General features: G+C 39.3%; 2 protein-coding genes across 6 annotated transcripts in view; one reads left to right on the forward strand and one right to left on the reverse strand.

The window, feature by feature from the left end:
- Window positions 1-1324: 1324 nt before the first annotated feature.
- On the reverse strand, window positions 1325-16147 carry zap70 (zeta chain of T cell receptor associated protein kinase 70). 3 transcript variants are annotated; one of them, XM_067514300.1, is made up of 13 exons: window positions 16002-16147; window positions 10218-10673; window positions 7763-7923; window positions 7477-7615; window positions 7300-7381; window positions 7128-7150; window positions 7004-7043; window positions 5675-5879; window positions 5311-5517; window positions 4207-4399; window positions 3599-3739; window positions 3368-3480; window positions 1325-2870 (listed from the first exon to the last, which is right to left on the reverse strand). In XM_067514300.1, exons 2-13 carry the CDS (start codon window positions 10620-10622, stop codon window positions 2753-2755), a joined length of 1827 nt encoding a protein of 608 aa, XP_067370401.1. In that variant the 5' UTR covers window positions 10623-10673; window positions 16002-16147; the 3' UTR covers window positions 1325-2752. The 3 variants fall into 3 exon arrangements, with proteins under 3 accessions (XP_067370401.1, XP_067370402.1, XP_067370403.1); XM_067514301.1 differs by lacking the exon at window positions 16002-16147 and adding an exon at window positions 10956-11089; XM_067514302.1 differs by having other exon boundaries at window positions 1326-2870; window positions 5675-5870.
- A 1972-nt stretch (window positions 16148-18119) lies between these two features.
- The window catches only part of adamts10 (ADAM metallopeptidase with thrombospondin type 1 motif, 10), a 46916-nt gene continuing 39637 nt past the window's right edge, over window positions 18120-25398 (forward strand). For 2 of the 3 annotated variants that reach the window (XM_067513958.1, XM_067513960.1), the window contains exons 1-2: window positions 18120-18244; window positions 23689-24090. In XM_067513958.1, coding sequence (XP_067370059.1) covers window positions 23967-24090 — 124 coding nt within the window. In that variant the 5' untranslated portion in view covers window positions 18120-18244; window positions 23689-23966. The remainder of the gene's footprint in view (window positions 18245-23688; window positions 24091-25398) is intronic. The other variant, XM_067513959.1, reaches the window with a different exon arrangement.

Consider the following 25398-nt stretch of genomic DNA (forward strand, 5'->3'; position numbering starts at 1 on the left):
ATGTTACCTATGTTTTTACTGTACTGCAGCAGTACTGATGTTCATCCACAATGAATTTGAATTATTTTCACCAAAATCCAGGGGCATTCATAAGGACATCCGGTCAGACCTTTGAAATAAATGGTCCCCTTAAACTAATGCAATGTATTTCTGTAGAAGGGAGTAATGTTACGCTATGATTTCTTTTAGATGCAGTGGTTAATAATTAGTGTATTTTTGATTTGGGGTATTTCCATTTAATGTTACCTATGTTTTTACTTTACTGCAGCAGTACTGATGTTCATCCATATTGAATTTGAATCATTTTCACCTTACTGCTTTACACAGTAATTCTCTGTCCTTGTCCTCAAGGATCCCTGCCCTGCGTGTTTTCCAGTTTCTCTTCTCCCACTTCGTCCTCAACTAAGATGGTACCTTCCAGTTTCAGAATGACAAAAATACATCTGATCCAGGTAATCAGTGGTGGGTAAGTTAGGGATAGTTGGAAACAAGCAGGACTGAGGGCCTTGAGAACCACTGCTTAAAGTGGTCCTCACAAATATATATCTGGTGTATCTTTTGAGGCCGAATTTGTTTATATCTTTGTTGTGTACAGTACAATTACTATAATTACATGAATTGATCTCAGTCTCACATGTGATGTATGCCTGTAAATTTGTTTCCAAAAAATTAAACATAGCAATACATATAGATGTTTCATCTAAAGTCATTAGACTGCTCTTCTATCAGCTACTCCAAAACATAACTATAAATGCATGTGAAATAAAGAGCCTTAAATACTCATTAAAAAAGCCTTAATCACACAGTGTGAACCATCTGACCAAACGTAAACTGATGTGCAGTTTCCAACTATTCACAGATTTATGAAGTCCAGAAATCTGATAAAATCATTGGAGCTAACAGTGTATTCTGCTCTCTGTCTAAGGAATGTTTCCTTCATGGGACAATCATAGATTGTATATACACTCTACGGGGACAATAAACACTTTCCCCGCATTCCCTATGCAATGTTTGCAGATCTAGACAAAAAAACAACTTATCATGTTGATCTAATTAAATTTTCCTGGGTCATTTTTTTACCTCCAATATGTTTACACATCTAGCTGAAGACTTTAGAAACCCATCTATTGGGAATGTGGCCTTTTTACCACATGGTTGTCCCTCGGGCAGCCTAAGTCTACCACTGAAATAATGAACAGTGCTTAAAATTGAACTTGATGCTATTGATAACATGAATATACAAGTCTAATCCATATCTGTTTGACGTGGGCCTCATAAATAATGTTTCTGCACAATCTCAGATGAACCTGAAGGTTTATTTGTGTACAGAGTCAAGGAAAGAACAACTTTAAAAACCTAATTTCTGCCAATTTCGTTTTAAAAATCATCTGATGTTATTTAGATTTCTCCTATTGTGGATGGCACCTTTAACCCACTAGTAAAGAAAAGCAAATGAGTGAACAAAAAATTCTTGACTCAAAATTTTGTGAAAATTTTAAGCCATTATTTTGAAAAATTATTTGTCAACATCCGGTGTTATATGTCCTTCCCTGTAGCAGTTCCGCACTTCCTTTGCTACAGTAACATTTCTCAGTAGCAGGGGGACTGACAGGCCCACATCACATAATAAACCACAGTACACCATGTTTTAATTACTGACAGGCAAATCAAAGGCACATGAAAAGAGTTTACGTCATTCCACATTTTAGTACCTAAATGTCTAAACGGTGCTTATACGTGGGCTAATATGCCTATACACTACTGGTTATTTATAAAGAATTTTTATTTACATTATTTCCATTTCTCTAAAACTATGAGAATGCTGCTAACGTTTCCATTTAATCATTTAATTTTGGGAGAATATTTTAGTGCCTCATAAAATCTGCGGCACCTAAGAGTTTTGGACTTCCTCTTCCATCATGTTGCTCGGTGATACGCAAGCGCGTGAAAGTAGATTCACTAGATTTTTAATTCTGTACCTATGTTATGTACACTATGTACACACTGCATGCTTTTAGCATGTTCTTACCATGGGTGCATTATGTGACTATGCCCCTGGGCACAGACATGCAAAAGCCTCCCCACCTCTTATGTAGAAGCAAGACAGAAAGAAACAAAAATGTTGTTTTGTAATCAGTTAATTTTGCGTATTTTGGGGGTAGATTCATGTCTTTATGGTTGATTTCTTTTTGAGTTTGTTTGCTGCTATTTGTAGTCATCTTTGTGCTTATTTTGTGTCTGTAGTTTTCTGTGAAGTTGGTAGCTCAAGCAATATCCTATAAATAATCTGCATGTTATTTTCATGAAGATTCATACAGACAGTTAAAATCATTATCACACTGTTACAGTGAACACTTGTAGTCTACTTCTATGTTTCTATCTACTTTATTTACCATAAAAACTGATAGTAAACTCGGGTGGCAGATTACAGAGAACTTGTACATGTAACATATAATTCTCCAATTACCACAATATAACATTAGTTTGCTCATAATTATGAAAATGCCACTGTCAACATTCAAACCACAACAGACAGACAAACAGAAGGAGGTCTTCCTTACATGGCTGACACACTAAAGTCCAATGTAGAAATGCACATTCATTGTCAATGAGGCCTGTTTATATGTATGACTGCTCTAGTTGAAGCTGGTCACTGTGCACCGTTTACTAAAAGCTCTTTGTTTTCCTTGTCTAATGGCAAGTTGAACGGATGCTTTGAGCAGCACTGGGACAAAATGTGCCTTGTTTCTGTCTAGTTGATAGGCTCAGCAGCGGCTGCAGCTGCCTCAGGCTTGGCCTTGTTCGATATGGAGTAATGGTAAGACCTCATGGACTCCTCAACCTTTTTGAAGTCTGGACGATCCTCATGCCTGGTAAAAAAAAATAAATAAATAAAAAGAGAGAGAGAGGCCCCAAAACAGCTGGTTGAAATTTTGAAATGAATTGAAGGTAAGGTCACACACATTTTATGAATTAAAAATGTAAAACATTTAACAACATTCTCCAGGCACATCCAAAAGCTATGGTCTGTGATTGTCAAGTAAGGTTCATCACTTTATTTGTGAGATTATTTGTTAATCTCCTCCAAAACACACAGACATAAAACTACTCTGCTTTGAATAATACCTTGGGTAAAATATGTTTTCACCTTGTGAACATTTTTTAAAAATTGCATAATTTACACTCCTTTTGTCACTGGAAATCCTGGAAAACGCACAAATATACAAACATTTTTGTATGTGTCCTACTTAAAAAAAAATCATTCTGAGAAGGCAAATGTGAAAACAACCTTCTAATATCTTTGCATACATAATTAGAAACATACATAGAAGAAACAATAAAGAAAACCAGAAATTCAGTTTCTCACGTGTATGTCCAGCACTCTTTCATCACTGCATACATTCGCTCTGGACACCCGGGTGGACACTCCATGCGAGACCCAGCTTCAATGAAGCGCATCACTTCTGGTCCTTTCATTTTCTAGACAAGACAAGACCTGTTATTTGATTTTCAGTCCTGCTCCATCTGTGGTGTGAATTAATATGTACAACCAATAGATGATTTTGCTACTTTTCTGGAGATACATATGGCACAGTACCTTATAAGGTTTCCCTCCATAGGAAAAGGCTTCCCACATGGTGATGCCAAAGCTCCAGACATCACTTTTACTGGAGAATTTGTGGAAATTTATACATTCTGGAGCATACCATTTCAATGGCCATTTACCTGCAGTACGAGCCTGTAAAACACAATATATATGACAGTAAGCAGCATGTCACTGAGCCAGCCTATGTTAGTACTGATCGCTTTCAACAACGTAGGTTATGATCTGGAGCACATGGCAACAGAGCCTAAAATCTGGACTCTTTACTTTTTAATAAAATGAAAACTACCCTTAATCTGCACGTGCAGGAGTGTTGGAGGTGAATACTTGAAGAACAATCAGTTTGAATATGTGCTCCAGTGACAAATGGCTTGTTGGAGTGTCTTCAGTGTCTAAAATTTTTTCTTTGCATCAGAGTTTCCTGGTACTTTTTCATACCTACATTCCCTCGAGATGTGGGTCATTAAAACAATTCTATTGCTAACTTTTTTCGTTAGTATTTGTGCAGAGTGTCAGTCAGTAAGTCAGTAATTCACAAGAAAGCAAATAATTTAAGATACGTAGCATTGTGCTGCTGCAGTACTCAAAGTACTCATAAATACCTTGTAGTAGTTGTCGTCTGCTCCCAGAGCCTTGGAGAGGCCAAAGTCACTGATTTTGGCGTACTGCTGGTTGACCAGAAGGACGTTACGAGCCGCTAAGTCTCTATGAACAAAGTTCTTCTCCTCCAGATACTTCATCCCCACTGATACCTGGTGCATCAGGTTGACAATGTTTTCGGTAGTTACACTATCCCTGGGGAGAAATAACGATAACGATCATAGGAATCTTCGGAAGATGAAGAATATGAGATTGTTTCTTCTTATCCAACTAAGAGCAACTTTAGCAACTCCTACAATAGGAGGTGCTAAAAAATTGCAGACCAACATTAATCTGAGAAGTCTGGCAATTAAATGAATAAGAAAAATAATGTTTATGTTTTATAAATGTTTTGATCTAAACGTTGATCGTGTGAAATACAAGACACTTCCATCAATTCAAGTATCCAAAACCATTAAAAAAAGCAATCATTCAAAGAAAACAATTACTGGTAATATTCACATTATGGCTCTAACCAATGATCAAGGTTTATACAGTATATCATAACCCAGGAGTCGCATGCAAAAACCGGTTAGGAACCACACTCTTATAATGCAGCTGAAACTGTGCAAAACTTTACCCTGACTAAAAATGATAAGCTTCACATCACCATCAGTCTGAAAATTATTGTGCATGATCCCATGATCAGAAAAGTCACCTGATAAAATCATCTGACAGTTCTCATGCTGCTCATTCCATGTATCAAATTCTGCCCCTGGGAGGTGCTACAGTACATATGCAGCTTTTCCTGCATGCCCTGAATAATCAGATTTTTGTGACCTGACACCATGTTGGTTTATCACTGGCAGCTGTGGTTGTGCAGTTATCAAAGTAAAGTGAAATTCAACTGTGGTGTATATGACTGTTTTTAAAACTGTTTGCTCAGGGACTGATTCTCTCCAGTTACAAACAGATTGCATCACCACGAATAAAGGGTAGGAGGATGTGAACTAAACAGCTAAATTATCCGCGATAAATCGAAACTCTGGCAACGTTGTCTGCATTTTCAGACAACATCAGAACTCTCATAATCATATAACAGAGTAGCTCAATAAACTTAAACTCACTTTTTGGCAGAGAGGAATTTGTTGAGCGGTCCAGCAGAGGCCATCTCCATGACCAGCATCAGGCTTTCAGCGCTGCAGAGGCCGAGCATGCGAACGATGTAGGGGTTGTCCAGCTGGTACATGATTTCTGCCTCTCTCATCATCTCCTCCTTTACCAGTTTCTCATTATCATTCTTCAGCACTTTAACAGCCACGTCTATCTGACCCCTAAAATAAAACCAACATATACAACTTTGAATTAACTTACATCACAAGCAACTCTTAGGTGAAGTCAAGGTACAATAAAAGGAGCAGCATATACGGTATTAACAACCCTACTGAAGGCCTTGTTTGTTTAACTGAAAAATATTATTTCAGCTCTTACGTCTCTGCCTTGAGAACTCCCTTCTTAACACAGCCAAAGTTCCCAGAGCCGAGCTCCACCTCATCCATCAGAAGCTGACTCCTCTTGATGTTAAATTTCTTCAAATCATTGGGGTTGTGGTACGGATTGAACACGTTGGTGTCCATGGGCAGAGGATCCCGGTCCTCAGCCACAGCGGCACCTGAATTGGTGGCTCCTGCAACAGCTGAAAGGTGAAAATACTAACATATGCAGTAAATATTACATCCTAGACAGGCTGATCCTAATATGTCGACACGTATATGTTTATCCAGTGCTTTGTGTTAAACAGCTCATAAAATTTACAGTGGTATCTTTTAAGATATTTTTTTAGCCTTATTTAACCTCAAAAAAAAAAAAAAACATCCTGTTGGTTTGTCAAGTTTTTTATTTCTTATCATCGTGATCTTAAAGACATGAGATTAGTCCTACAGTTTTAAATCCTTTAAATGCTTTTCATTAAAGGACACCTTCACTAATACTGAACTTTCTCCTTTTGGTTGTAGTTTGAGTAGTACATGTAAATGAATGCCATTAAACTTTCCCCTGACTTCCCTAGATTTAAATATATCTCTACTTCTAGCTGAAAAACACCTCCAGATGACATCACTTGGAGGAACCTTCAATTCAGATTATGTCATCATACATCAACTCACTACGGAGTTTGTAATCCTGATTTTCCATAGCTGCAATGGGTGATATTATCTGAACTCCTAATGATTAAAAACTCCTCCAGGGGATGTCATCTGGAGGAGATTTTAAGCTAAAAGCAGAGAAATATTTTAGGGACGTCAGAGGGAAGTTTAAAAGCATTAATGTACATTTAGACCCTAAGCTAAAGCCAAATAGAGATAGTTGAAAATTTGTGAAGTTGCCCTAAAGTCACTGACACTTCTTAGGTGGTTCTTAGGCAGTTGTACTTTTAATTCCATTAAAAAGTTTAAACTCTACTACATTTTAGAGGGAAAATATTTTCATTTTTATTTTTATTATCATTTTTACTCATCTACATCTTAATTTGATAGCTGAAGTTATTCAGTACATTTTCAGTTTTATGTTTAAAACAAAGAATAATTTTTGTTTGCTTTGCATTTTTCAGTTTTATTAAAGGTCCATCTAGGAATTATTTATTAAGATTGAGTGTTCTCTTATAAATTCTGTCTTATATGGTGGAGTTTCATATCTGTATGTATAAAAATAAACAAAATACATTGTTTTTGCGAATGCAGCAGCAGCTGCTGTAAGTGTGTGTATAAATGGTGCTCTAGTAACTGTGAAGCATTTGTAATGGTTGTACTTCTAGGGACTGACCTTGAGGTGGTGGTGTGTATTTATTTGCGCCTATCCGCCTCTGTAAGAGTTACAGTAAAGTTAATCTCAGACAAAGTAACATTTTCTGACTTGCAATAAAGTGCAAACCATTATTAATACTCACAGATGCAGGAAGACTGGGTGCCTCTGAAAGAATATAGGACAAATTTGAGTTATATAAACAATTTCAGCAATAAATGTGATCATTAAAAAGGTTGACTATGGAATATTCTGTCTTTTTGCAGTAGTGTTAAATTGTTAATATTATTGAGAAAGGAAAATAAGGTGTTCAGTACTTTCAGCAGCTTTGCCGTTAACACACGCTTCTCCGAGAGCAATCACCAGGCCATCGGGTTTCATCTTCAGGTACTCAACCAGCTGAGATAAAATTTAATTTGATTCATAAAAGGCCCTCAGCTGCCGTGGTCATGAAATATAATGAATCTAAAGAATAAACAAAATGTAGAAATTACCTGCCAGATTGTGTCAAACTTTGTTCCCTCTGGCATGGAGTATTTCCCAGATTTGTCTTGAAGGATCTGATAGTGGTACACAGTTTTCCCATATATCAGAGAGAGGGCAAAAGTTCCCGACTCCTCTCTGTCTCTCACTCTGAGAAATGTCAGCGAAAAAAAAAAAAAACATTACATCAAAGCCTTTTAAGAAATGTAGAACTTTGTGAGAAAACTAGAGGTTGGTTGATGAAAACTAGGTAGGCGAGCAGGTACAGAAACAAAAACATCACCTTTGACAACTTACAGGAATTTGCCGTCTGGTTGTACTCCTGAGTAAAGCCGCCTCTCACCTTCCTGGCGACTGATTTTACCATGATACCAAGGCATCTTCTCATGAGCTGTAGTGGCGATCAGCTTCTCCAGCTGAGGAGCTTGACTGATTATGGCCTGCTCCATGGCTGCTCCCTGATCAGACAAACAGCCAGATGCTCAGACATCATTTGTTATATTAACAATTCTATTTGATTAAATTGTGTCCCGACATCTCTCAGTGATATATTGTGATACAGCACAACATATCAAATGTTTGCAACCATAACTCTCTATATATTTGCACCTACAGGGGGTACAGTGCATCAGAGAAGAACCGGTGTAAAAAAAATAGCTCAGCACCTTTGCTTAAATAAAAGTGCCTTCATAACAATCGAAAATGGTCACAGTCACCAGCAAAAATATTTTAATAAAAGAAATGTCAGCTACGGCTTGTCACATTTTTAACAGACATGAGGCAAGAGGCTTAAACTGCACATTGATGTTTTGGGGTGAAAAGCATAAAAACGTGGTAAAATAATCTTTAACTTTACGTCAAACAGTTTTTATCTAAAATTTTGAAATGCAAAGACACTAGCATGTGGTATTCTTCACATCTACTAGTGTTGCCAACTTTCCTTCTACTCATAATAACTTTAATAACTGTAAATGGAAACCGTATATATCTCTTGTTGAGTCTTATCAATACTTGACCGCAGGTTGTTGTTTAAGATTCACATTAACATTTCACATTTGCCTCAAACTGCTTCATGGGTTTATAGGTTGTCTCTCATTTCAAAATTGTCATTTTTTTGTCTGCACTTGATTATGGGGATTTTCTGTTCTGTCATGAGGCTCTATCATCACTTCAGCAGCTGAGCCCTGTTTATCACAATGCATTACGCTTCATCCCTTCAGAGATCGTGTTTTTTACTCATCACTGGTCTTTGTATAATTTAGATAGACTTCTTTGCTGACAAGGCCAAACCAGTTCTTGATATTCATCTGCAAAGCTTTACTGTTAAATCTCCCAAACTGCCTCGCATGTCCTCTGCCTGTTTGAACCTTAAAACTACAACACAGTCGAATAACTCTGAAAGTTTAAACTCGCACTAATCTCAGCAGGAATGATTCTACAATGGACCTTGTTAAATGCAACAATCTGCCTAAAGTTTCTCTAAAGTTATATTCTTCCATTTCCGTTGTCACAGTATCTTTATCTGATGCTTCAAATAATTCATGTATTTGTCTTTATTTATTTTGTGTAACATTTGAATACATGTAGAAGCGACAATGCAAAGATAACTTGCAGTAATTCTGTTTTATAAAATCTGGCGTCTGGAAATTCATTCCACATACACCTGGAGCTAGTTTGGCTGTTTAACTGAAGCACACCAGTGATGAAAAGGTCTCAGTGGGTTACAGTCTGTATCATGGGAGTCTAAACTGAGGTGACACTTCAGAGAAGCAAGACCTCAAAATGAGTAAATAGCACCAATGCACCTGGAACTTTGCTTCAGTGTGTTTGTGTGTGTGTGTGGGACATGTTGATGATTACAGAAGCTACAGCTTAATCTTCGTTGTTATTCAACACTGTTGAAGGGACATCTATAAGAAAAAATAAGTTAAAGTCCTGAGTTCCAACATGACAGTGAGCGCACATAACTGTCACAGAAAAGCCTTTTTATCAAGAATATCATCTAGTTTTATTTGATTTCTTTAAAGCTACACTATACAACCTAAGATTTGCTAGCATGAAACTCTGCTGCACTCGGTCTTCCTTCTCCCTGCTCTGCTACACTCCACCATGCTCATAATCATTAGTGCTGCATACAAGAATGCTGGCAAACGTACTTAGCAAGCAGAAATAACAGAAAGTCTGAGGGCAGATCCTCGCTCAAAAATGTACACCAGGAATCTCTGCATTGCACCACTGCAGTTTAATGAGTCTTTGACAGAGCAATACTATATCTTTAATTACAGCCTTTTGCTAATTAACATTTTGGTTCAGCCACATTACATGGTGTGTATTTTGAGGATTATCCACAATAACACGACAGAGATCTTTACTGTTTTTGGATGCAGTCACCAATTCAGACATCTCTATATCCGCACAATTACAAGCAAACTTTTATATTTTATTGTTATAATATTTTGTCATTGTTGATGGTAATACGCTGGTGGTACTTGTTGTAGATGGTCATTGTGAATCATTTTAGCTAATTTATATACTGTAGGGTAGCTTAATTTATAAGAAATAATTATATTTGAGAACCTGAGTTTATGATTTTTATGCAGTGTCTTTACATTACTGGCATCTACTATTGCAATATCCCCTATAAAATGTAGTAGAGTAAATATATAAAGTATCTTAAATTGAAAATAAGCAGTACAAAAGTTGTATTTAAGTGCAGGACATGAGTAAACGTGTATTCTCCACAGAGCCTCACCTCCAGGTTCCAGGTCTGCTTCACGTACTCCCGCAGCATGTTATCTCTCAGATTGTCAAACACGCCGGGTCGTATTGGTGTGTCTGGGGAACGCAGGCAAGGTTTTCTGAGCACGCACACCAGCCCGTCAGGGTCCTTGCTGTAAAATTCACACAGCTCTGCAGGCCCACAGTGAGGCTTCCCTCCTGGGATGCAGTAAGTCCCATTAAGCTGTTTTTCTACGGAGTAATGGTGAAACTCCAGGTTCCACACAACAGACAGAACATATCCTCCTAGACTGCGGAGACATTGTCGCAACAAAAAGAGGCCATCGGACATTCCGGCCAGCTTCAGATGCTGCTCAGCATCAGTGCGACTGATGCTGCCATAGAAGAAAGGCAGCTCAAACGCAGGGTCAGTAGACATAGTGGGACCTTGAGCTGGACTTTGGCCTTGAGTCCTGGATGTGAAGAAGAACTAAAGAAACAGAAAAGGAAAAGCCAAGGTGATCAGCATTTAAATACTAGTGAAAGTTTACAAGAACTCATTCTGCAGATCAATTTGTCACAAGTACAGTGATTTAAATTCAATCTGTGACCTCTGACCTTTTAACATTTTAGCCTCCATCTCCTTCACTGTCTGTTAAATCTACACTAATTTCTCATCTACTGTTAAAGAAATACAGTTTCAAAATGGACAAAACAGCACTCAGTGGTACAAATCTTTCCATAAAAACAACAATCCTCCCGAGAACCTCACCTCCTCCTCTGTTCTTCTATGCTACACAAGGAAAAACGGCGATTTACAGATAAATATTGTTTTTACAGGAATGGCAGCTCTATACAGATGAGCAGTGAGGTGCCAAAGGTCTGGATGAGATACTTAGTAACACCCACACTGAGAATGCATGAACCTTGCAGATTAACAAACTGGTGACAAAGCCACAACAGGAAGTTGCAGTCCGCCCTCACAGCCTCCTTTCTCCACCATCTTGCTCTTCCGTTAAACAGGTGCTTTTTGGTTCTAGATCATTCCCTCTGTTGTTGAAAGCTCATGAGTTTACATTTTTTTAGGATGAAGACTTTATGGAGAGAATGTACCACCACTTAATTGGTAAAACAACTACCGCATACACAGCAAAAGGCATCTGCTGGGAGACTGATGTAAGACTTAAGGAGAAGTGGTCTGTCCCAAAGTGAAGACATAGAGATAAGATTAAAATCAAACAGGTTTTCACTGCAACGGTGGCACGATTAGGTGATAGCAGGCGGAAAATGCCTGTTGGAGTTTAAAACAGAAACTGACAGTGATCATAAACACCAGCACACCAACTGAAGACTTTTGAATATTCAAAAGTAGTTTTAGGATTGATTTTATAACTATAAAGAAAAGAAAATACAAATAAAATTAGATAGGTGGTGTGTATTTTATTTAACATTTTTAATATCATCAGTTAAGTTTATTTAAAAAAAAAACTCACTTTATTGAAGTCATTATGAGATACTGTAAGTTTTACCTGTCTCACCTCAGGTCCTACTCAATTTAAAATCAAAGTGCAAAGTGAGAAAACCTCAGCTTCCTGGCAGCATACCTGCATCACTGCCCACATCTACAGTGGACAACTGAGCAGCTGCCACAAGAAATAAGACTCCAGTGTGGCCTGACACTCCTATTACCACATCAAAGACTTCCAGACCTTACGATGTGGACATGCTGCGATACAGTATCACTGCAGCATGAGTGCTTCAAAAACTGCATGGGTTTTATGGCTTAAAAAAGTGTAGTAGTAGTCTACTGATTTAGCATGTCACTGTAATAACAGTGTTGGATCCAAAATTAAAACTTTTAAAATTTCTAATCAGATTTAGATCTACTTCAAAAGTCAATAATACTGCTCATGCAGGGACAAAATGTAGCTTAAATAACAGTGTCATCACTTCCTAAGACGCTTAATTTACACTCTAACAAATAATCAGAAAATGAACAACAGATAAATCAATAATGATAGCATTAACTGTGCAAGTTTCTCATCCATGTTAAATAAATCACCAAGCTCTGTGAAATTGCTTTAAAAGAGACTTAAACTGAAACAGAAAGTGAATTTCCTAACAAGCCATGACACAATATCAGTCACATTGCTGTAATTTATAATGTGACCAAACAAATCAAAATGTTGTATGTTCTCCAACAATGGCATTAGCCTAGTCTCAGCTTAGCTCTTGTTCCTTTCAAAAACAGATTTTTCTGGCTTCCCTGCTTTACTTCTACATTTTAGGCCACAAACGTGAAGACTGAAGAGAGATGAGGTGACACGTGACACAGTTTCTGAATCAACTTTGAACCTACACTCTTGTGTGACATCTGTCACACTGAGATATGCACAATCTAAATGCAGAGTATAAATCCTTCTAATCTTCATTAAAAAAAAAAATCATATTTGATGTGAGGTGTTGCGGAGTTACCAGACAGTAAACCAGCAAGCAGTAGAAAAATGAGTGTGTAAGTGACACATGCCAAAACCTACAGGGCTTGTTTTCCACAGAGAATTGAGGGTGAATTATTTCTGGCGGGATTTAGATCCTTTGAGCCCCCCCAGGCGCAAAGTCAATGTAATTCAATACAAAACAAAAATCTGACTGTGTTTGTCAGTTGGTCAGACTTTCTGCTTTAGAGAGAAATGGCTGTTCCAGGTTATCAATCTTAATGTCAGTGATGGAGGGGTTTTGTCAAACAAGAAGATCTGAGTGAAACCATCACTACTTCTCAAATACACATAACACCTCCAAAACACAAATACTTCTCAAATCATGTAATATCTTCTTCGAACAGCTGCAGTCTGAGGCACACTTCAATAACACGACACAGTTTAAGATATGTTAACCAACACCATGGGGTCAACGTAGATGCCAGTAATAATAATTGAGTTGAATTACCACATTTATCGTGATATACATAAACCTTGTATAATTATAACTGCGAATGAGAGTACACACATTAATAACGTGATACAAATTGTACTATGAACAATAAAATGGGCTTAGATACTTTGTAGGAGAGCCACATCTGCCTTACCAGCTGGTTTTTGCTGGCCAGCAGCCTCGTTAGCTGCTCTGTGAGGCATCAAACGCTGACATGCTCGCGCTCACAAACATGCTTATTTTTAGCTTGTATAAAGTTGACCGCATTTTTAGTTTAGAGTGTAAGGGTACAGATAGTGGTGTGCTCAGTCTTTGAGTCTCAGCCCCACAAATTCCCATTGCAGTCTGGGACACAGCTTTTAAAGTGGCACCTTAAAGTGCCTTACCTCCTGCATTGAACTCGATTTTGTCTCTTTCAGTAGTCTATCCTCCTGTGTTTTGCTGAGGCTGATAGGAATGTTATTAGTCTTACAAAAATACAAGCATAAATATTGGACCAATTTACTGTATATGTTTTCACCAAAGTTATTATAATTCATCCAGAGAGGGGCATGAGTGTTTATAGCAATCAATCTAGTAGTAGATGAAAAGTTTCACTTCAAACCAAGAAAACGTCGACAGATCATCGACGACAGGACGAGTCCTCCTCTGTTGCATCTAAACAAATTTTCATGGCAGTCCATTCTACAGTTTAAGGGCTGAAGTCGAAAATGTTACACGCTCAGAGGCAAACAGCCCACGTAGTAAATATAAAGAGGCAGCCTATTACCAACCCATCATCTGTAATATTTGCAGAATTGTTCACGGTCAGATCACTACACCTCACAAACTACCAGATGTGCTGCAGAGGTCAGGATGTCAGTGTTCACAATGGCAGTCACTGCTGTGATAGCTAAGAGAACATGGGAGTACTTTGCCTTTGTACAGTAACATGATATCCATACTAAATTTTAGCATCGGACCAGACAATTTGCTATATCACAATAGCAATATCAGCTCTGACAGGTTCTCCATCCTCCCTATTGTGGACCTGGGCTTGTAGAGGGTCTGTGTTAAAAAGGCCTGAACTTGATTTGGTTTAAATGTGTTGCTCATTTGTTGTAAAGTTGTGTTCAGTCAATTCTTCTCCGTCAAGAAGTTAACACACATGAAAAACGTGCGTGCAGTAGCATTCCACCATGGTAAGAAAACTGTGACGCTGTAATGCTTTTCATTATTTCCTGAGGCACGAATTGATATAGTGAAATTGTTTGTCTGAAGATCAATGTGTTGAATTTATTGTCATAGAAAACTAACAAATGTGTACAAATAGGAAACTGCTGTGAATTTTTGGCATTCAGACCATTCAGGTTAAAAATGATAATGCTAATTCATTTTCTGTTGACTCATCATCCTTTGTACTGTAGACCGGTGTCTTAGGAAGTGATGACACTGTTATTTAAGCTACATTTTGTCCCTGCATGAGCAGTATTATTGACTTTTGAAGTAGATCTAAATCTGCTTAAAAATTGTAAAAGTTGTAAAAACAAAGTTGCCCCTACGGCTAATTTGTACGGAGACATTTCAGCTCTTCCGAATCGTAATCGTCACCAGTGATTTTATTTGCCTTTCTGACGGAGACAGGCTGCGTTTTCTGTAGATTATGTGGTTCACATCAAACCAAGAACATTCCATCAACAACTATTCCGCTATTAGGGTTATTTCAAGTTGTGATTACTTTGGGCTGTGCTATGAGGAAGTTAACTCAGCGTTATGTAACTCAAAAGCATTCCTCCATATACGCATCAACGTTTCAGTCTGTGTAGGCATCCACTGACAAACCCTCATACATGAATTGTTTTTCCCCCAGAAGAATTTCTCCTTTATAATGATGATTTAAAAACAAGTAAAGACGTAGGAGGACTTAGAAAGTGACTGATCTATAATATCAGATCAGGGGCCTAAATGCCCCAAAACTGAATCATAGTTTCCTGCATCGATGGAAACAATCAACATTTAGATAAACAGCCGCTGTTATGAATCATGCGGTGTGAGTGTAAACTAAACTGAACCTGAGATAAAGCTGCACTCAAAACAATTAACATTTTAAAGCATATGTACTGAATCTTTCAAACATAGACACACAATCTGCACAGACTGAGGCTTAATTTGAAATTCTGTGTAATTCAAATTGTCTGTAAGCACGTTTTCCTGTGAATTAACAAGTACAATTTGTACATAAAAAAAGACTAATTCTTTCTTCCAGACCGATATCGTCTGGCTGTGGCCGGAACATTTTGCAGATGCGCTTCATTCCAGGACCCAAAATACATCCAGCAATTTCCAGAAAAGTCATAAGCGATAAAAGACAAACACACGCACACACAAACACACAAACACACACACACACACACACACACACACACACACACACACACACACACACACACACACACAAACCTCTTGGGTGTGTTAAAAACCTAGCCAGTTTTGGTTTTCTATTCCAAGGCACAAGGAGAGCAGTTATTTTTATTTTGCAACAATGCTTCATCCCAACTGTGGTGCACACTTTTATCCTTTCTTGTTTTTATATTATTTCACAACCCAGACACAGCTGTGAAAGAAAAAAAAAACTCTTAATTTCTGAACTAAACTGAACTAAAAACACATTTCTACTATTAAACTACTGTAAACTAAACCCAACATGAGCTGCAAAGAAAAGAAAAACACATTGTTATCAAGTTAAATTTCAAATTGTAATGTAGTTTTGATTAAACAGCTTTCCTTCAAGCCCCCTCTCCCTTTACATAATGTGTCACCTACACTGTGTCATTTTTCCTGTATACATCAAGAAAAAGTATATTCTCCGCTGTTCAAAAGTGAAATTAGACGTAACTTAAAAACTTACATTGCAATGCTTCACTGGTAAGTTGGGCGACGTTGTTTCTACAGAGACAAAAATATATCTGTTGATCAGACAGCAGTGTAAGGTGCTGTGAACAAGTGGGGGTTAGAGACAATGAAACACACACAAAGCCACACACACGTAGTCTACACAAAGGGAAATGCATGTAGAGAACTCTGAATTCAGCTTCACTGTGACTTCAGTTTGTCCTTTGAGTCCAAAAAGTGTAAAATAACTTGATTAACTTAAAGGAATAGAAGCATTTTTGGAAATACCCCCATATGGTTTCTTGGTGACGGTTAGATGAAAAGATTGAGACCACAATCTCATAGGTTTGTGTTAAACATGAGGTGAAAAGGAAGAAAATATTTACAAAGAATGGAAACACAAGGTAACACTTAATCTGGACCTTTTTGAAGGTATTAAAATCAACATGACAGCGTCTTTAAATTTCACTTATTAACTAATTTAATCCATTAAAAAAAAACACTAGTGCAAAAACAGTAAAAGTAGACAGAGCTTTTCTGTCAAATGTCACTTTTTATTCAACATCTGGGATACATGTTGTGGAGATTTGAATGAGAATTTTGACACCACTCTCTAAACTGTACATAAAATATAAAACTACAAACAGTAATTGTTAGCTTAGCTTAGCATAAAGACTGGTAAGAGGTGGAAACTGCTAGCCTGGCTCTGACGAATGGTAAAGAAATGTTACCTCTTTTGTTTAATCTTGAAAAATGTTCTATTATAAGGAAGTGCTGCACTATTTCCTGAACAAACTCTGACACAATGATTTTATTTCACCTTTGAGCAGAACCATTGAGTTTCTGTTTCCAGTCTTTGCGTGATATTGAGTGCACCATGCAGTTTGATGACATTTTGTGCTGGCAATTAGGCTATTTTAAATATCAGGTAGCATTATGAGAATTTATCAAATCTCAGAAAACACAAGTAAAACAACATGAGGCTGGAAAAAATTCCAAATGCAAACACAGCAGAAACCATAACATGTTGTCTTTTTTCCTAAAAATGAACACAATTATTTATTATGAAAACAATTATTGGCTAATGACCTTAAATATTACATGCATACATGTTTTTTAACAATGTACCTATATTCCAACAAATCTAAGCCCCCCCCCCTCCTCCACAACACACACACACACACACACACACACACACACACACACACACACACACACACACACACACACACACACACACACTGCCCCCACCTCACCGGATTACGCTGCTTTCTTGGAGTCGAAGATCGGGCAGCCAATCAGGAGGACGACGCTGAAAGATGTCACTTTCCGGAAGGGAAGCTGTGCACCTTCAAAATAATATGCCAACATAGTTCTTTTCAAAGTTTGTTCAAGTCCTTAGTTATCTTAAATCGGTCAATAAGAGATTGAAAACGCTGTCTGGGAGCCAGGAACCCAATGTTTTCCACTTTTCCTGAGACGTAGAGCATGTAAAAAAGCGTTAGCGGACCAGGAAAAAAGTGGCTGGATGTGTGTGAACCTTTCTCACTTACAAAGTGCAGGTGGGTTGTGTTTTCGTTGAGTTTGGGCCATTTGACCTGAAATCAAGTTCATTTTCCTCAGTGGGCAAAATGGATGCATCTGGTTTTTGGAATGACAACTTTGAAAACCTTGAACTAATTTCGGTTCAGTCGGTAGCATAAACATATACTTGTTAAACACACCGCAGCTGCAATGTTTATTTTTCACTGTTAGTTATGGGGCAGAGATCCCAGAAGTTAGAGTGAGGTTTCACAGGTGCAAAAATCACACGAAATCACACGAAAAAAGGCACGAATCTTTAAGAATCAGTCCAAAAAATAAAAATAAATAAGAAGAATATGGGGAAAAACATTTGAATCATTAACTTCAACTTATTGGAATTAGACGAAGGAAAAATAAGGAATTATGACATTTTGCAAACGTGTTAGGTTCATTGAAATCGAAGACATTGCAAAGTGTAATTTATATTAATTCGTGTAAGTGCACTAATTAGGACTCGGTTCTCTCCTTTTCGGATACAACGTTTATTTTGAACACACTAGCCGGAAGTTTAATTTTTGTACTGTGGGTAACTTGACTCCAAAGATCAGCTCTCTAATTTTCCAAGTGGAAGAAGTTGAGTCTCCTCATTCACCGGCGCCGCCTCCTGCCTGCTCCGCTGCCGAGGACAGAGGACAGACACACAGCGGAAACTTCTGCAAGAGGGGACACGGTAAGGTAGGTCCCGGCCGCACTTTCTGCATTTCCATGCACAACTCTGCAAGAAAACTATCATGACAACATGTCAACAGCCCTGCAAACATAGTGTATTTAGTCTCTGCAGAATATATTTCTGCAAAGACTTTGATTGTCGCCTTTATTTATTTATTTTTTTCTGGATTATTTTCATCAGTCTCTATAGACTTAATGTTGTGGTATTGTGTAGTATTTCCCCATTACGTCTGTGGGTGAGTTCGGGTTCTAACTGTTAGCTTTGCCCCTGTTAAGGCTGCGATTGTGGTACTGATGGTGGTGTGTGCGTGCAGACCGGTAAAGGAATGATATGAATGACTGGAAACATTAGGTACATGAGTCACAGGTGGCACTGTGTCAAAAAAACGATATACTACAATTAAATGTTTGAATATGTGTAGAATCTTATAGAAAAGGAGAGATTCTGTAAATGTGGATAGATATGAGTGGTCCTTCACTCACTTAGGGGCAGCAGTTGCTCAGTTGGTAGAGTAGCTGCCTACTGACCATAGGGTCAGAGGGTCAGAGGTTTGTGCCCCGCTCTTCCCAACCACATGTCAAAGTGACCCTGGGCAAGACACTGGACCCGTGACAGCCCATCCTCATCTCCAGCACCACAGCGCCAGTCCCCAGCCCGGTAGAAGTTGGGGAGGGTTGTGTCAGGAACGGCATCCGGCGTAAAAACTGTGCCAAATCAACATGTGGACAAAATGATCCGCTGTGGTGACCCTGAACTCCCAGGATAAGCTGAAAGGACAAAAAAATAAATAAAATTGTGTGGTCCCTCACTTAACATACATCACACAGTATATGAGTCATTTTGTGTGATGACCTTGCAGAAATCTGTGGGTTTATGTCTTGCATTAGTGAAATTTACTTTTTTTTTCAAATAACAAGAATAAACTAGACTGTTGTTTGAATTTAGTTTCTCATTTGTATTTTGACTGTCAACCAAACACATGCAAAGATGCACTGAAACAACTTTTTTCTACCAATACTGATACCAAAACGTAGTGTATCATCAGACTTGGCAGGTACTGATCTGACCCCAGTAGTCTCATAAAAGTTTACATCTCTGAGTAAATAAATGCTGATAACTTACTCCTGAAACACTGAAGCTTGCAACTGTTTTTAAACCAGATGGACTGAAGAGGTCAATAATGATGTGACACAAAACACCAGATCATATTTGAAGCATTCCTAACACTCTACACATTTTCCTAAAACCACACTCTTGGACAACTTTCCCGCACAGTTCATCAGTCATCTGTGTCGTAATTGTGATCAAAGTGAGATGCAAAGTGGACTCCCACAGAAATAATCACTTAAGTTACAAATTTGTTTGATATTATCATTTTTTTAAGCAAAAAATGTCAGCTTCTGAGATGTGAGTATTTAATTTTTTTCTTTTTTTTCTTTGGCTTATGTGATACTATGTTATTTTGGGCTGTTGGCAACTCCAAAGCAGATAAAAACAGCACAGAAATGAATCTGATGGAAGACAGAAAGAGAAAAGCTTCCACTACATCTGTGCTCTGTTCCCTGCGCCACTGGCTGACTCACTTCATGCCGAGTCAGCGCGCTCTCTCTCTCGCTCTCTGTCGCGCGCTCTCTCTCGCGCGCTCTCTGTCGCGCGCTTTCTCTCTCGCTCTCTCTCTCACTAAATATTGTTTCAGACTTGAGAGGCACATTTTCAGTGTTAGGGGAGTACATCCGAGGTTCTCTGGCCTGTTTATGTTCCCACTTTTCATCTGCACACTGTTTATTTGGGGAAAATTGAGACAGGAATGCCTGCCATTCTCTTTTCTCTGTCTCTGTACTAGACTGAGAGTTTAGTCTGAGATGTATCTCCCAGGTTTTTGTACTAATTCTACCACCTGTGTGGGAGGGTTTTGTGTGGAGTTCTGTGGGAATTTTGCTTCCATTGAGGGAGCAGTTGGTGCTGAAGCAGACTGAACTGCTGCATCTGACTTGTGCCATTCATCATATGGACCCTCATGAACCTGATGGCCTTATTAGAAGAGAACTAAGAGAAGCTAAACTAATAAACCGAACCTAAAGCTGATTCATGAGCTACTCCCTAATCAAAGTAGAGAGAGCGCGAGTGTGGGGGAGTGCTAGACTTGAAGCTAAGCTGAGGGACACTTAGCATCTGTTCGCTTCACACAGACTTTACTTTGAGCCGGTCATATGGCTTTGATTAGTGTGCTAGTTTTCGGATAGCTCCACTCACCCTGGCAACAGTTAGAGACAAGGACAGCATAGTCTTTAAAAGGAAAAAAAAAAAACATGTACATCCTTTACACCACATGAAAAGCACCAGTCAGTGCTCCTGACTAGACGACAAGATGAAAAAAAGACGTGTCAAATCACTTCTGGGTCCACTGGCTTGATTATATTGCGAATTTGGCCCACCCTTATACTCCCTCTTAATTATTCCAAGCCGTCCAACTTCCCTCTCTTGTTATAACAACGACCCTTTTCTTCTCCCCTCCTTCTGTTCTCCTTTGCAAATTGTGATTGAGTTGGAAATTGTGTGGACTGTCTGCAGCTCCGGCCACTTTCCCTCATGGCTGTGATTGGAGCCATATATACTCGATATTCCACGGCCCATCCAAGCAAAACACTGAGCAGAGAGTCAGCGTATGCATTCGCCTGGCCTGCTGACAACCGTGTTTTTTTTTTTTTTTTATATCACAAAAGTGATACAGCCCAGAGGGAAAGTTTTGCACAACAGAGTGGGGAAGATGTACGACACCAACACCTCGACGAGACTGCTTGCTCCTAATTGTGTTGCTTTTCTGTGAGGTGTAATGGAGCAATAATTTACCAAGAAGGCAGTGCATGCATGTTGTTGTGGGGCTCTTTTGAAGGCCGTCCACAAATCTTATTAAGCAGCTTTACTTAAAAGGCACAGAGGGACGGCATTGAGGGGGTGCAGTCTTTCCCTCGTTCTCTTGTTCAAATAAACAAGGGGAGAGTTAGCCGTAATGAAAAGCACTTGATATCAAGCTGCAAGTTTAATAACCCTACAATAAATCGAGAGCGGGAGAAGAAGAATTAATGAAAATGGAGGGGAGTTTGGCTCGTGCAGGAAATGACTGCGAGAAAGCCTAAGGGAGGGGAAGAGAGAAAGACTTTCAGTTGTTCCACGTATGAGGGAAGCTGCAACAGTACAAAGACCCCATAGTGTTTTTAAGCAAGTTCACCTTTTACTGTACCTATAATATTGGGGTACAATACTGTTACTGATGCTGTTTGAAATTAACAAGAGACGCATTAGGGCTCTTTTCAACTCATTCCTCTGCACTCAGTTCATGGTATTAACACTCAAGAATGGCTCTCCCAGCTGGCTCGAGCAGCTTACACTCTTGCTGTCTCTCTTTCATTCCCCTTTGGGCTTTGCATTCATTTTTCTTTCCTCCTTTTCCATCTCTTCAGGAGGCAACTTGTTCCCCCTGCTCTCGTCACAAAAAGGTTTCCCATCTGCTTCCGATTACCTTTGGCTGCAGTTGGTTAGCCGCCAGCCATCTGGGCCAGTGTGGCGTCTCCAGCTCAGTCTTCTCTCCCCAGACGGCTCTCAGGGAGGGATGGAGGAGAGGAGAGGGGGGTGGGGGGAAGTGGGAGAGAGGGACATGAGTGAACTGGGTGGGCAGACTTTGCTGGAGGATAGCAAGGGTTGGGTTTTAGCTGACACTGCAATGCAAAGCCAGGAAACCCGAGTCAAAGAGAAGGGCACCCATGAAAATAATGTGACTCCTGATCTTGGCTCAGGTCTGTCTTTAAATGGGTACTGCAAGTCTGAGGAAGTCATTTTCCATTGTTTTTGGACAGCAGGCTTGCTCTATGTTGGTCTCAAACTGAATACTTCTCAATTTAAAAGGAACTTGGGGTTTATTTGTAGCAAAGGACAGTTTAATTAGAAGTCTGGAAAATGAAAACGAGACTCAACAATGTGTGATGAACATCTGCTCATTGGGACCCAATATTATCCCAGGTGAAAGTAAGAGCTACTGTAGAAACTAAACATGTTCTTACCTTTTAATTCTGCCGTATTTCGTGAAACTTTTGTGTGTTGTTAATTCACTGTACAATGAATTTGCATTAGACAAACGTGTTTCTTTACATTAGAATCTTCTTAAATGTAGAAATTATTGTAGGACTACTATGTGTTAGCGTGGGGTATCGGATACATTGGAAACTGAGAGTTGCACTTATATTGTCTAACAAGCCCTATAGTTTAGGTGTAGTTTTTGACTCTTTGTGTCAGCTTGACGATTGGATTCCTGTTTGTTTTACCTGAGACATTTAAACCAATATTCAGTCATTTGTTTCATCTGCAGGTCTGCAAAAGTTATTCCAGAGTATTAACATACTTTATTCTGCTCTTCAGAATTTGGACTGTGTTATTGGTTTTAATTACCACTTTGATCTTCACCTTGTGGACTTGACTGACCTTTTTGTTCCTTATTTTGCTGCTTTACACTTTGCATCTTTGTTTTTGAAGTAGTTGTTATCAGTATTTCTGCAGCTAGACTGATGAACTGATGAACCAACAACATGTGTCAACCAATAATAGCTCTGAAAATCTGTGTATGTGTAAGTAATGTATTATGAAATCACGGTGCAGAAATGTGTCACTGTTACATAACATCAAGGATCTCTAATGAAATTGTTTATTTGTAAATTGTGTATATGTTTTCAGTCAGTATATCATTTGTGTATTTTTTCCAAAAAGGTCTAAATATTTGTATCAGTATCAACCGCTAAATGTTACAGCACTCTTGTCTTTGTCTCAGATGTAAACACGCTTCATATAGACACTGATACCATACCGGTCTGCTAGCCAGGACTCCGGGCAATTAATAGGCTGCACAGTTAGGCAGCCAGCCAGCGAGTCACTCAGCCATACACTGAACCACTACAGTCATCCAGCCGAACAGTGATGGCAACCTGCTGCTGCTCTTAAATTGGCTCATTTTACCCCCAGAGCCTCTGACATAATACCCACTTCAAGCCGTGTTTGGGCAGTAAGTACAGCTTTTTACAAGATCAATGGCTTCCTTTGTGCTGTGTTTGAAGTCTTTCCGGTGGGCAGGCACCTTTTAAAGAACAGGGGCCTCAGGTCCCCCAGGTTGGGACCTGCTGTTGTCTCTGGTCATCAAAGGGTGTTTGCCCTTTGCCAAAGCCAAGATTGATTAGCTGAGGGAACAATGTGGGACTGGGCGGTCCCACACTGAATGCTGAAAATGAACTGGGAAGGTTTGTCTTGTTCTTAGACTGTGACTACATGGGTCAGTGGGATCTCATGCTCTCTCTGTCTGTGTTCCACTATGTTCTGCCCTCCTCTTTGAGCCTAAATCTGGCTCTCCCCTCCCTTTCACTCCTGACTTTGCTCTTGTGGGCACTGAACAGTTTCTCTTCTGCAGGGCTACAGAGAGCAGCCAAAACCCACCATTGCTTCTAAGTTCCTTGGGAAAGCCACCTGGGCCTTTTCTACTTCTATGAGGACTTGTCCAGGACTCACCACCACTCGCTGATTGCTACACTGCAGATGCTGCAATGTCTGTCTGACCTGTCAGCTCTCCCTGCAGCCATGGCCCAACAGAGCATCGAGCTGTCCCACTGCTAGGCGACAGGGCATCTGAGAGGGCAGGAGAAATGTTGGGACAGACGCCCGGGAACCACTGCACTGAATTCTGTTACTATGGCAACTACTGTAGTAACCATGGAAACGCTTTGGAGGACCGGTCTGGTCTGCACTGTCATCGTCATCATGGCTGCCACAGAGGTCGCCGGAGGTCACAGAGCTGAGTTTGCTCAGTCACAAGGTGAGTTGCCACAAGTCTTTATTAATGTCTTCATTAATGTCTTTATTAATGATTTATCAGCTGGTCAACTCCATCGTTAATCATTTGGTCAATAAATAAAATAGTGAAAGACACTACCGCCACAACATCCTGAAATGTCTTTTGTCTAACCAACAGTCCAAAATCCCAAATTATTTCATTTGCTGTAATTCAAGACCATGAAAAGCTACAAATACTCACATTTGAGAGGTCTGAGGGTGAGAGGGTGAAAGAGGGTGAGACATAAACACCATACCCACTAAAAAGTAATCCTATTTGTATAGTTGCTGTACAGTAATCCTATTGTTATCATAGAAACATGTGTTCACCCTTTTGTTGCAGGCATAAGTAGCAGGTCTAAAGCCAGGTTACATAACACAGGTTGAACTTTTGAGTGTGAAAACAATTTCATTGATCTCAGCTTGAATTAAACAACTTTAACAGCAGGAAGCTCAGTATTTGAGCTCTCTGCAAGTAGTGGGAAACATCATTGGTTTATTGTTTGTAACCCTGCCTCTAAACTGTGGGCTGCTTTAATTTTTTTCAGTCTTTGTGAGCAACAGCACTTTCATGTATGTTGTAGTTGAGGTGCCCAGACTGAAATATGCTGTCATTTTGATAAGTAAAAATACCTTCTTAATGCTACCCATGTCTAGACATTTACAACTAGTACCTTTTTTATTTGAGTGTGGGATTAGAGTTTAATTTTATTTTAGGATCACCATATGTTCCATCATTATTTTATTGTTTTGTTTTCTTATTATTAACACAGTGTTGAGATGAGAAAATGTTGGGTGTAATAAGACGAAGAAAATGTTTCAGGTCTGACTGACTGTGGCACAATGCTGTACTCCACGAAAACTCTGCCTTCACAAATTATGTTGCTGTGGTACAGCCACATGCCTCCTCCCCCCACCTCTCACCACAGAGACTCTTGCTCACTTTTGCATACACACTGAGGCTGAAGTGACTGAAGTCCCCATAAATTCCCTGAGTGTCCATATCTCATCACCCACAATAAGGATGTGATTGTGTTTCTCCTAAACCTAAACTCTGACCCCTCAGAACCATCTGTCTCTAATAGTCGGCCACACTGCTTCCTTTAAAGACCACACCCTTAAAAGTCTGTAGTATTCCTTTTTGGTTCGTCCCGTGAGTTCAGGGTCGCAACAGCGGATCATTGTCCGCATGTTGATTAGGCGCAGTTTTTTTGCCGGAAGCCCTCCCTGACACAGCCCTCCCCAATTTCTACTGGGTACTTGAACCGGCACAGCTGGGGATGGGAAAGGG

The sequence above is a fragment of the Channa argus genome, chromosome 8 (assembly GCF_033026475.1).
Source record: "Channa argus isolate prfri chromosome 8, Channa argus male v1.0, whole genome shotgun sequence".
NCBI classification, from domain to species: domain Eukaryota; kingdom Metazoa; phylum Chordata; class Actinopteri; order Anabantiformes; family Channidae; genus Channa; species Channa argus.

Excerpts from the sequence above, each read along its gene's own strand:
- zap70 (XM_067514300.1), bottom strand. The coding sequence starts at position 10,622 with ATGTCTACTGACCCTGCGTTTGAGCTGCCTTTCTTCTATGGCAGCATC. Across the intron at positions 3,481-3,598 it reads ATGGAGGGAAACCTTATAAG|AAAATGAAAGGACCAGAAGT; the intron begins GTACTGTGCCAT and ends TGTCTTGTCTAG. Across the intron at positions 2,871-3,367 it reads AAAGAGTGCTGGACATACAC|GCATGAGGATCGTCCAGACT; the intron begins GTGAGAAACTGA and ends TTTTTTTACCAG.